General features: G+C 33.4%; 2 protein-coding genes and 1 long non-coding RNA gene across 3 annotated transcripts in view; 2 read left to right on the top strand and 1 right to left on the bottom strand.

Moving 5' to 3' along the window:
• The window catches only part of LOC145284049 (uncharacterized), a 57,756-nt gene that overhangs the window by 39,676 nt on the left and 5,925 nt on the right, over window positions 1-12,155 (bottom strand). The window lies entirely within an intron of this gene.
• LOC145284069 (uncharacterized) lies at window positions 3,944-7,521 on the top strand. Its single transcript, XM_080133140.1, has 2 exons — window positions 3,944-4,535; window positions 5,816-7,521. The coding sequence occupies exons 1-2, from the start codon at window positions 4,214-4,216 to the stop codon at window positions 7,519-7,521; spliced, it is 2,028 nt and encodes a 675-aa protein (XP_079989266.1). The 5' UTR covers window positions 3,944-4,213.
• Window positions 9,642-10,948, top strand: LOC145283621 (uncharacterized). Its single transcript, XM_080132571.1, has 2 exons — window positions 9,642-10,002; window positions 10,130-10,948. Exons 1-2 carry the CDS (start codon window positions 9,642-9,644, stop codon window positions 10,459-10,461), a joined length of 693 nt encoding a protein of 230 aa, XP_079988697.1. The 3' UTR covers window positions 10,462-10,948.

The raw sequence follows: 12,155 nt of genomic DNA, 5'->3' as shown, positions 1-12,155 counted from the left end.
ACGCTGAAGTTATAATACAAGTACATAACACAAACTCCAAATTCATATACATATGCAATAAGGGATGATATCGTTTTAAAAAATAGCCAAAAAGAATTTATAAAAGTAGTAGACATATCAATAACTATGTGATAAGCTAAACATTTATTTGCCGCATTCATTCGATATAATTCTATTGTTAGCCTTACTTTCTCAATATCGTTCTACATGGTGGAACGATAAAATTGTCGATTATCTACTAGTTGGTCAGTTGTGTACTAATCCCAAGAGCACAAGGAGCCTTTATTCACGTCTGAAAGTGACATAATGGTCAACAGGCGAGATCGGAAATGACCCGCTGTATAACCCACGCTATCTACGTTATGCTATCTATGTTATGACAACAAGACCCTCGAAATGCAAATTCGGACAGTTCAACGCATGAGGGCACAGCTCAATGCATCGGACGATTCCCAGTTATGGTCTTTGGTGTGATTTCAAATGAGAGCCACAACATGCTACCTCACATCTTCAAAGTCGGCTTGATAGTCAGCACCAAAGTTTACCTGCATATGCTGAAGGGTGTGGTAATCCCCTGGTGCAATCAGGTGGCCGCTGGTTTAAAGAACCCCAAAATCTATTTAACTGTAGAAGAGAAGTAGCAAATAAATGTGTTCACAAAATAAAATTTACTCTAGGATAGCGATACAAAATAGTTTTAAAACTAACAAAAACAATAGAAAATAAACAAATAAATAAATTAAATAAACATGAATATACATAAACTATCACACATATATGTATGAATATATATATGCATATATATATATGTATGAATATATATATGCATATATATGTGCATATATGTGTGTACACATATGTATATTTATATATAAACTAACAAAAAAAAGAAAATGGCTGCCTTAAACCACTATCCTTTGTTCGATAAAATGCATGCCCATTGGCTGATAGGAAGGGGCGCGGTAGATACTAGAAAGCTGATTGGCTAACTAAATCCTACATAGAAGAGGACCATATAAAAACGATAAACAACCACAGAATTCGCGCATAAGCCTGAGGAATCCTAGAGTGGATGAAACGCCGAATATTCAGTGTAGCTTAATCGCCATATATATTTTATAAATTACTATATATATATATATATATATATATATATATATATATATATATATATATATATATATCTACAGGCTCCTTCAGTCTTTGACAGACTATGGATACCCACGTAGGGGTGCCTGAACGTGAAATCACCAACCACACCTTTCTTGAATCCACATTGTTAAATACCAGTGGCAAGAGAAGTGTATGTAAAGAATAACTGGAAACAAATGCCGAGATAAGCAGAGAGCACATACAACGCCTATGATTCTCAATATATATATATATATATATATATATATATATATATATATATATATATATACATGTATATATAAACATAAGTATATACACAGGGACACAAACATATATACACATATGCAATACAAATACAAAATATACATGTAAATACACAAATAAAATTATATATATATATATATATATATATATATATATATATATATATATATATACTAGGTTGACTTGTTCGGCGTTGCCTTGATGGATGGCTGGATGGTTTGATTCTCAGGAAAACGAAAGCACTTAGTTTAAAAATTCACAGCAAGTATTGAACCTACGCGCATGTGCGGTGCTCAATTGCTATAAATATATTCATATTTTATTATTTACTATATGTGTGTGTGTGATTATGGTAGTCATAATCATACGTAATGATAAATAAAAAAAAAGAAGATTCTTTAAACATTCAATGACGTTTCCTTCTTATTTAAAGGCTTTCTCAAAAGTATTTATCTTTAAAAAGTCTTTGAATAAAGGCGAAACTTCGGTGATAATATAACTAATTTTAGATTTCTATTATTCTATATACATATATTTATTTTACAGCAGAGAAGAGAAGGATAAAATCCCACAGTTTAGTAAATTAAAAAAAAAGCAATAAAGTTTGAATGAGAAAGAAAAAAATCGAATTTTTGTTTAGAAATAAAGATATTCCCTTATCGTTTAGAAATGCAAATTGTTACGGGTTATTGACTGGATTTTTTTTTGTGTGTGTGTGAATGAACTGAAATAAGTTTTACTAAGAAATTTTACTATCAAAGCAAATCTGGCTAGGAAAAATATAAATGGGCAAAATAACTGACAGCATTCTACCGTTTGGATTACTTTTTTCAAGAACTTTATAATCCATTTTTTTTACAATGAACGCCGCTAAGTGTTTCCTTATGGAAATCGCACTAGATAATGTATGAAATCATATGAGGTAGGGAACTAAAAAGACAAATATTCTACTTCAAAGTTAAAAGCTGTTCAACAATAAGTGTTATATAAATATATTTCGACCCAGAAAACAATTTTTCTCCTTTGTCAGAAATATCACTTAAAGAATGTGAAAACTAAAAAAAACAAAATAAGGGAAATAAGGTTTTACTTTCTAATGTTTTTTTTTTGTTTGTTTGTTTGTGTGTTTGTTTGTTTTAAATATCATGTATGCTTTTCTGTCATCCGTTTGTTGCTTTTATTGCATCTATTTCTCATTAGGGACTGTTAAGCTATGGCACTACTTGGCTATGTTTGCCTTTTTCCTTTTGTTTTTTTTTATCACTTATTTTGTTATGGTTAATTCTTACGCTCGGGACAACCGCCGTTTCGTGGGATTTGTTAGATGATTCTTCCAAGAATAAAAAATAGATGAATAAATTATCGGCTTCTAAAAATAACGATTGTTCTAAATCTGTAAGCATGAAGAACACCTAGAGGTAATTCCCAGATAATTTAAAATTAGTTTTTTATTTTTAGGATAAAATAACAAACTGTGGATAAGGCGAGTTCTCGCGTCCGTAAACGTCATTATGTTGTCACCGGATATCTAAAATGTTAAAGAACATGTTTTTTTCTGGATTCACAAGATTCATTACGATTATTTTTTTTTTTTTTACAATTATGTATTTGAAAGAATTAATACCGAATAAAAATATATTGCTGACCTGAATACTCCTTCTTGTACTCAAGCTAAAGTTCGGTTTGCACAATACTACAATTACAAAAGAAAAACCTTCGATTTTTTTCAGCTAAAAAAAGTTGAAGAACTACGAAGACGGGGGTGATACCATTAAAACAAGCGACTTTTTGTGCTTCAGAATTTATTTTTCTAAATAGTCACCACTATTTTTAATAATTTTGTTTACAGGAATCTAATGGTGCATCTCTGCTTCTCACGCACGTCCATGACAGGTATTGAAATCTTTGATTCTCACAACGTCGATATCTGCAACAGAGCTTTCAGATAATGCAAGAATGGGTTCAGTCATCATAACAATACAATTTGTAATCGGTTCTAGTCCATTCGAGCGAAATTAAAAAGATATTAGGCATCATTTTTGAAACACCCGATTTATAGCGGTTTCGCTTCGGTTTTCCACTTCTTAGGGTTAGGCTTCATCGTTAGATGATTGCGGTAATATCGCTATCGTGGAGTCAAATACCTTGGATTGACATCATATAAAATAAAGCATTGATAAGAAAATAAAATATTTATAAAAGAAATCAGCAAGTACGGAAACTGTTGTGGTTCCGTAATATACCGGAAGAAATACACAACTCTTTAATTAGTGAACAGAAAAGCAAACAGGACAAATGAAGAATCTTGGAATATGTCAGTTCGACCACGACGAATCCAAGACTCGAGTATAACCGCCGAAAGATAGATACTCTGGTTTTTATAGTGAGTGGAAGAGTCCATTATTATCTGTAAGGTTGGGCAGCATTACAGGAACCAACTCACATGAAAAAATGACGCTGACTACATAAAGTGAAATAGAATAAGACTACGTAAACTACATTCGAAACATAAAAGAAATTAACACGAACCCATGATAGGCCGTCGGCCCAGAGTGAAAATTCTTAATTTTAATGAGATGTAAAAGGGGTGGGCATGATTTTTGGATATAATATGTATAAAATCATAAGAAACATGGAAAAAAATTTCACAAGCAAGATTATGGTGCATTAATAAATAATTTTAATTTTAATGCACAAAAAAATGCTAACTGTTAAGTTGCCTTCGTACAAAAAAGTAGCCATTCAGAATACTTCTTTTATTTACTCCTTACAATCTACCAATCACAATCATCGTAGTGCGAGTTAAAAATTCAATATGGCTGCCTCCAGTGAAGAAGAAATGTTTGTAAACAAAGACAAAAAAGAGTGCGTTATGTGCATATTTCCAACTAAAACATTGAATGTTAGATCTTTTTCAGTGAAGACATGGACGCGCTTTTTAGAATATGTTAAAAAATGGAAAGGTTTACATGGACCACAAGCAGAAATTGCGAAAACCTTTGACTTAAGCTGTGATTCAACTGAAATACCACCTCGTGTTGGGTTTCACCAAACTTGTTATGCACGTTTCACGGATTATCAGAAAATTGAAAGAATTCAGAAAAAACTAGAAAAGAATACTGATAACGTTTTCGAAGGTAAGTTTAAGCTTTTAATAATTTTTATTTTTATTGATACGTATTTGGAAAGAGACAATTTTTCTTATACTCCCTCTATTCACTTAGGCAAGTACGTGTGAACTGAACAGCATGAAAAATTTTATGGTAGGAAAAAATGGATTTAGAGTAACATTTCGTATATAAATTTAATGGAAAATCATCCTCCATTTCCTGGAGACTATTGTTAATTTTTTTTTACCATTAACCCTAAGTCTGAGTGCCAAGATTGTAATTTACCCCCTCCTCTCCCAATAAAAAAACGCACAGAATTTATCTTCACTAGAAAAAAGGTCAACACCTCTAAATTCTAAAATATATTTATTCAATTTAATTGATTTTTAATTTTTTTTTTTTTTTTTTTTTTGTAAACTTCTAAGTTGTACAATCTTTTTTCTTCTCGGGGGAGGGAGCGATTTAAATGAGGGTGTTAATCTACATTAATATCTTTTCAAACAATTGAATATGTACATAAAAGTTGGCATCTGTTTTAGAAAATTTCACTTGTAAAGAAAACAAAAAAAAACTAGAGTTTATTTCTATTTACTTGCCTCCCCCACGAGAACATAGATACAAAACAGGGTTTTATTGTGGGTAAAATTTAGTTCACCAAAAATGTATTCTGATTGGAACAAAAATTACAATTGCCTCAGTTTAGAAAGATTTCTCCTTCACAAATCTGAAACAAAAGATAACCTGTATTATCAGAATAAAGGGTACACTTTGCTCTTAGCCAAATGCTGTTACTATTTAACAGTTTTCATAATTTCAATAATTTTAGCTATTGGTTTTAATCTGGAAATGTTTCATTTCTTTTATGATTCTAAATATAGATACAACTGTCTATGGTACCATTTCTTGATTCTAGCACTTCCACAATCAGTCACTTGACAATCTATTCCATTAACCTTTATCCTCGTGTGGCTTTTAGCCTTGATAAGTGGTAACTCACTAGTAAAATAAAGTGCATTGCATATTGAATTTACCTACCAATTCCAATGATAAATATATTGCATGATTTTGTAAACATCCCTTGGTCCGATTAATAAGGAGTCACCAGACGATTTAATTGTAGAATGTAAATTAATAACATACAATTTTTTCACAGAAGTTTTATCAGCACTATACAAAAAAAATCTTAAATTTTTAATGAAATGTTTTGGATTTATGAAATAATGATTGGATATTTTTAATTTGAACTTTTCCATATACTTTGTTATTTCAAATGCATATTAAACTCCTAAATATATTTATTTTTACAGGGTCCCCATCTCAAGAAAACATTGATGCGACTACTGCCGAAAATGATGATCCACCAGCTAAAAAAAGACGGGTTCTTCGTTCCAATTTTGATCGACCATCTTTGCCAGCTAGATCAGAGCATATTTTACCAGATGTTTGCATACTATGCCAAAAAGTAAAAACTATAGTGTGCAAAGGATCTGGCAAAAGAAACAGGGAAAAACTTGTCAGATGTTCGACAATAGAAGCTGCTAATTTAAAACGAGCAGCAGAAGAAAATGAAAATGAATCACTCCTCATGCAAATAAGGAATAAAGATTGTGTAGCAATCGAAGTGAAATATCATAACTCATGTTACCGTGACTTCACTCGATATTTAACCAAACCAACCAAAACCGAACACTCTGAGCAAACTTCATATGCTAAAGCATTTGAGGTCTTTGCGAAATTAGTCCAAACAAGGATTATCGAAAACAAGGAAATCATGAGACTTAAAAAATTGAAAGATTTGTTTGTCAAACAGATTAAAGAAACACATGGAGTTGATGCGCATTTATATAAAACAGGATATTTAAAACAAAGATTAATGAAAAAATTTCCTCAATTATGCTTCATCACTCCTAAAATGAGATCACAAGGTGACATCGTGTATGTAAATGACATTACAGTGTCTTCTCTTGTAGAGGAAAAAACAGTACTCCATGAGGAAACACATACCACAACTCCAAGTGAAACAGAGTCGTCAGAAAATGACACAAACCAACAAACAAGTCATGTACGCTCAGATCCAAATCCTCTTTCTAACTTGTACATAACAGCTATGGATCTGAGAAATATTATTCAACAAGTAAAACCTCCTTCGTTATGGCCGCCAACAGCAGAAACATTAAATTTGCAGGAGGCTGAAAAGATGGTGCCCCATATTTTATTTAACTTTCTTGCATGGATAGTTGGGGCATCTGAAGATTTGTGCACAGAAAAAATAATGGACATATCTGCATCCGTCTATAGAAAGATTTTGTCTATTTCACAAGACATTATATTTTTGTCTTCTAACGGACGTACATTAATGCCAAAACATTTATCACTTGGTATGGCTGTACGCCATCTGTCTGGATCTGCCCAAGTGATTGGTTTATTGAATGGTTTGGGACATTGTGTTTCTCATTCGGTGGTTTTAAATCATGATACAGCACTAGCTGAACTTGAAATCAATCGTGGAGAAAATTCTACTCCATCCACCATCCAGGCAGGTATTCCAACAACTTTGGTCTGGGACAATAATGATTTTGGTGAGGAAACTTTATCTGGATATGGAACAACACACAACACAACTGGGATAATAATACAAAATATGTTAGTCGAACCGTGTGCATCTAAGATTGCAGTAGAAGGACTCAAAAGAACACGGAAAAGAACATTGGAACCACCAGAAGTAAATTTGGCTACATACACCGGTGGAAGAAAAGATGGCCCACTACCATTTGCTGAACATGTTTCACTTCATTCAGATCGTGTATTTCTGCAAAATTCTCTAAAACTTGATATAGCGTACTATATCACAAAATTCGGCAGTGAAATTATATTACCATCTTGGACTGGGTTTAACCAACTCCTGTGCAAAAGGGAGATTGCATCAAAATCTACCATAGGTTATTTACCCGTAATTGATGTTAGCCCCACAGAAATGGATACAGTCCTTACAATTCTAAAAAAAAAGCATTGACATTGCAGATCAACTCAAGTTAGAGTCTCTTGTTATTGTAATGGATCAAGCAATCTATTCAAAGGCACAATTAATTAGATGGAGAAATCCATATTTCATGAAGAGATTGGTGATTCGACTTGGTGCTTTTCATACAGCAATGTCCTTTCTTGGGTGTTTGGGAAAGCGTTTTCGTGATGTCGGGCTTCAAGATATTCTAATAGAATCAGAAGTTGTTGCTGTAGGCTCAATAAATGGAGTTTTCACAGGTAGACACTATAACAGAGCAGTTAGAGCCCATAAATTAGTGGCCGAAGCAATGCAGCATATGCGTTTGACAACCTATTTAAACAGCATTCCTGAAGAAAAGGCAGAAAAAGTGAAGCATTTAATGACATCCTTGTCACAATCATTCCCAGGACCTCAGTATGAAGAAATTCTGAAGGGAGAACATTTTCAAAGTTTTCTATCATCCTATGAAGAATTTATACAGGTTGGCAACAAAAAGCAAACTTTTGCATTCTGGAGTTCTTATATTGACATTGTAGAAATTCTTTTACTTTTCCTTAGAGGTATTCGAGAGTCAAACTGGGAACTTCACTTGGCAAGTGTTAGACAGATGTTACCTTGGGTGTTTGCATATGACCATGTAAATTATAGCAGATACCTTCCAGTTTACTGGTTGGAGATGTCTAATCTCGCTAATACTCATCCAGTGATATATACACAATGCATTGGAGGAGATTTTGCTGTTCAAAGAAGCTCAAATGCCTTTGCTAAAATTCCTTGTGACCAAACCATCGAACAAACTGCTAATCGTGATTCAAAAACAAAAGGTGGTATGACAGGCTTCAGCACAAACAAGAGAGCCGTCAACAGGTGGATATGGTCCCATCATGCGAGAGGGTCTATTACCCATGAATGTGAAACTATGGCTGGCAAAGGAGAACGAAGTGGAACACGATCAGATCTTTTACACAGTCGGATGAAACATGATAAGCTTGCTATTGGAAAGATAATAGACACAGTAAACAGTATGTTTAATCCATTTGAGTATGAACCAGCTGAGTTGATCCATATTGCATCAGGATTAGTTGCGACACAAGATGTTCAAAATGATCTGCAATTTGCTAAGGCAAGGGGCGAATCAGAATTTGAAAATTTCTGTGGGCAGCGTCTACAAACGGGAGAAGTTGATTTTTTTGCCCCGATGAAAAGAATGAATTTAAAAACATTCTCCAGTATGTCTAAAAAATCAAATCATCATGTCCACGGAAAGGATATCACTTTGGAAGCAGATAGAAATCTCCTAGCAAGATTGGTTGTGATTGGTAGAATCCGGAACATTAATTTTCAAGAATTACTGTCATATTCCTTAGGTCCATTACCATTGTCCCTTGCAAATTCACATGGATCGTTGGTTAAAACTAATAAAGCAAACTTACTTCATGCTTTAGAAAGCCATGCTAACAATCCTATTGTTGAGAACCCTATAGTAGGTGGCATATATATAGTGGATGGTATGTCGCTGATACACCAATTAAATTTGAACAAATTACAAGGAGAGAAAACATTTCTTAATCTTGCTCTTGTTATTTTGAAAAGTTTAGTGAACAGGGCAAAATCGAATCATTCTAAAGAAATTCATTTTGTTACTGATACATACCAGCAGATCTCTATAAAAAATATCGAGAGGGATAAAAGAGCTGCTACTAGCTCTCAGATAAGAATCCATGGTCAGCTCCTTCCTCAGCAATGGAAGAAATTTCTTTCAAATGGAGAGAATAAAAAGTCCTTAATAGAATTCTTGGATGAAACATGGTCTAATGTTTCAACATCAGAGCTTAGAGGAGTGAAGGTATTCTTGGCGCATAACAAGAAATGTCATTCCTTCTCACCTGGAAAAGAGGCAAGTGATATTGTCATCCGGTTAGAAGAGACAAAACTTTGTAGCTCACAAGAAGAAGCTGATACACGGATTTATTTGCATGCTTCTTTTGCAGCCAACACTAGTACGGATGTAATCATTGAGTCCTGATACCGATGTGTTTGTAATTGGAGTTTCTTTACAAAATCTTATTCCCGCACATTTATACTTCCACACAGGAAGAGGAACAAATTTGCGAACAATAGACATCAAGATGATAAAAGACAACATTGGAGAGTCTGTCAGTCAAGCCTTGATTGGTCTACATTGTTTTACAGGATGTGATAGTGTCAGTTCATTTTACGGAAAGGGCAAAAAGAAAGCACTTAGTTTATTACTGAGAGAGAATGAGTTTTGTTACGCATTCAGTGATCTTGGTAATGAATTTTATGTGAAACCAGACACAGCAAAATCATTGGAAATGTTTGTTTGCAGGTTGTATGGCCAACAAAATGTCACAAGTGTTAATGAAGCCAGATACAACATGTTTAGATTCCAAAGAAAATTGGAAATCACAATGCCTCCAAATCAAGATGCCCTGAGTGAACACATCAAGCGAGCTAACTATCAAGCAGGTGCGTTTTATAAATATTTAATTTCCAATTATATGTAAAAATTAAATATATGGAGTTTCATTGTTATTTGCTTATTAGAAAGGATGAAAATTATTCAATATTAATGTTAATTTCTTTCTTTTTTCAGGTGTCTATAAAAGGAGCCTCCATGCAAATCCTGATATACCATCCCCTGATTGTCATGGATGGAAGATAGAAAATGGAGATTTAGTAATCCATTGGATGAATCTTCTTCCTGCTCCAGACAGTTTAATGGATTTAATTAACTGCTCTGCCAAATGTAAAAAAAGTCATTGTAAAGACGTTAACATTTGTACATGTCTCCAAAACAGGATCCCATGCACAGATATGTGCAAGTGTGCAAGAGATTCTTGTTATAAAATTAGTAAAAACATTGGACATGATGATGATGACACTGATGATGGTGATGACGACGACGATGATGATGAAGTGGCATAAGCAGTGATCAGTTTTAAATAAAAGCATATATGATCTTATTTACTAACATGTTGTTTGTTTAACTTTCATTAAAAATGCCTTTTTGTCCTTTAAATCTGTGTTATTATTCATAGATTCAAAAAAATACTTTTTAATTAAAATTGACAAACATTGTATATTTTACCAAGTTGATGTGTATAAAAAATGACACAAAATCGCAGCTCTACCTCAGGTTTAAACGACCTTGTTACATACAAAATATAGCAATAGATTTGTATGACTAATAATATTGGTAGACTATAGGTGTCTCTACATGAGAAATATCAAAATGTAAATCTATTTCTTTAGTTATCCACAGAAAAGATTGAAGTTGTTTCAAATAAGATGTTTGAAAAAAGCTTTTTTAGAAAAATATTCCCTATTTTGAAGCATAGTAAATATATTAAGTCCAATATTTATGTATTAAATGATGAAGAAATAAATTGGGAATAAAATGTGCTAAACTAGATGTCTGTATTGTTATCGGTTTGTGTGCTACTAAGGTTTAAGCAAGTCATAATGTTCTATTTGATGATTGTCGGCCATCTTTAAATATGGCCGCCGTTTTCATTAATGCGCAACATTTGTGCTTGTGAAAAAAAATATGATGTTCAGGAGTCTATTGGCATTCATTTGACACCATTTTTTCTTCCACCCCCAACCGAGGTCACAGAATCAAAAATCTCGAGGGATTTTGACCTTTGGGCCCATAGCCTATGAGTATTGAACGCGTCATGACAGAAGAGGGGGAAATCATGATGGTGCCAGCGTCATTTGGCCTCACAAAAATGCTTATGGCGGATGAGGAATGATGGAAAGATCTGAGAGATAGAGATCCAAACTTCCACTGTATTAACATGAAGAGTACGATAATCCTAAGGTTTTATTCCAATGCAAATTAAAGAAAAGCATCAACGATTCGTATGTCTGAAATAAGGGAACGAGGCGAGGAATATTAGATAACTGTTAGAACTTTTTCTCGCTCAGATCGCAGGGAACATTGTTTGTGTCACTAAATTGTCACTCGTAATAACAGTGTGATAAATACTAGGAAGCAAATGAGTGGTGTATTTTCATTTACTTTTCCTATCAAGGTCGATGTTCCTCAAGGCTTTATTCTTTGTCAATGCTTTTAATTCTCTAAATAATATTGTTTTTCCAGAAAATATTCTTCAGAATTTTAACGATTTGGCTAATGATACAATCCTTGATTCTAGTATTGCTTCTTGCTTATCTTCCTCGTATCAGATGAGAGATATACCTGATCTAAAAGATGCTCTAGGTTCAATTATGGATTCGTGTACGACATGACTTGGTTCGTTTAATCCTGGTGAAACCTAGACTTTTCAATTCATAACGTATCTTGTTTTTTTTATGAGATTCTTATGGATTGTTCTGATCTAAATAAAAATTTATTTTCATAAAATCTTTTACGCGGTGCAGATATTGTCATATAATCGATTCTTTCAATCGCTATAAATACTTCATAACTATTCTCCATCTCTACATATCTACTATAAGACCATGTTTAGAGCACTATTGTCATACTTGAGCTGTGAATCTTTGTCCCATTTTAATGTTTCTGATAAATAGCAGAAACGTATCTATAATTTCATTTGCTTCTCACTCCTTCTTCTTAACTGCAACCTCTCTCTCACAGACGTGATGTATCCGTC

Source organism: Euprymna scolopes, chromosome 8 (assembly GCF_053919585.1).
Source record: "Euprymna scolopes isolate OS-2025 chromosome 8, ASM5391958v1, whole genome shotgun sequence".
NCBI lineage: Eukaryota > Metazoa > Mollusca > Cephalopoda > Sepiida > Sepiolidae > Euprymna > Euprymna scolopes.
The sequence above is the reverse complement of the archived record's forward strand: the minus strand, read 5'-3'. Positions and strand labels throughout refer to the sequence as shown.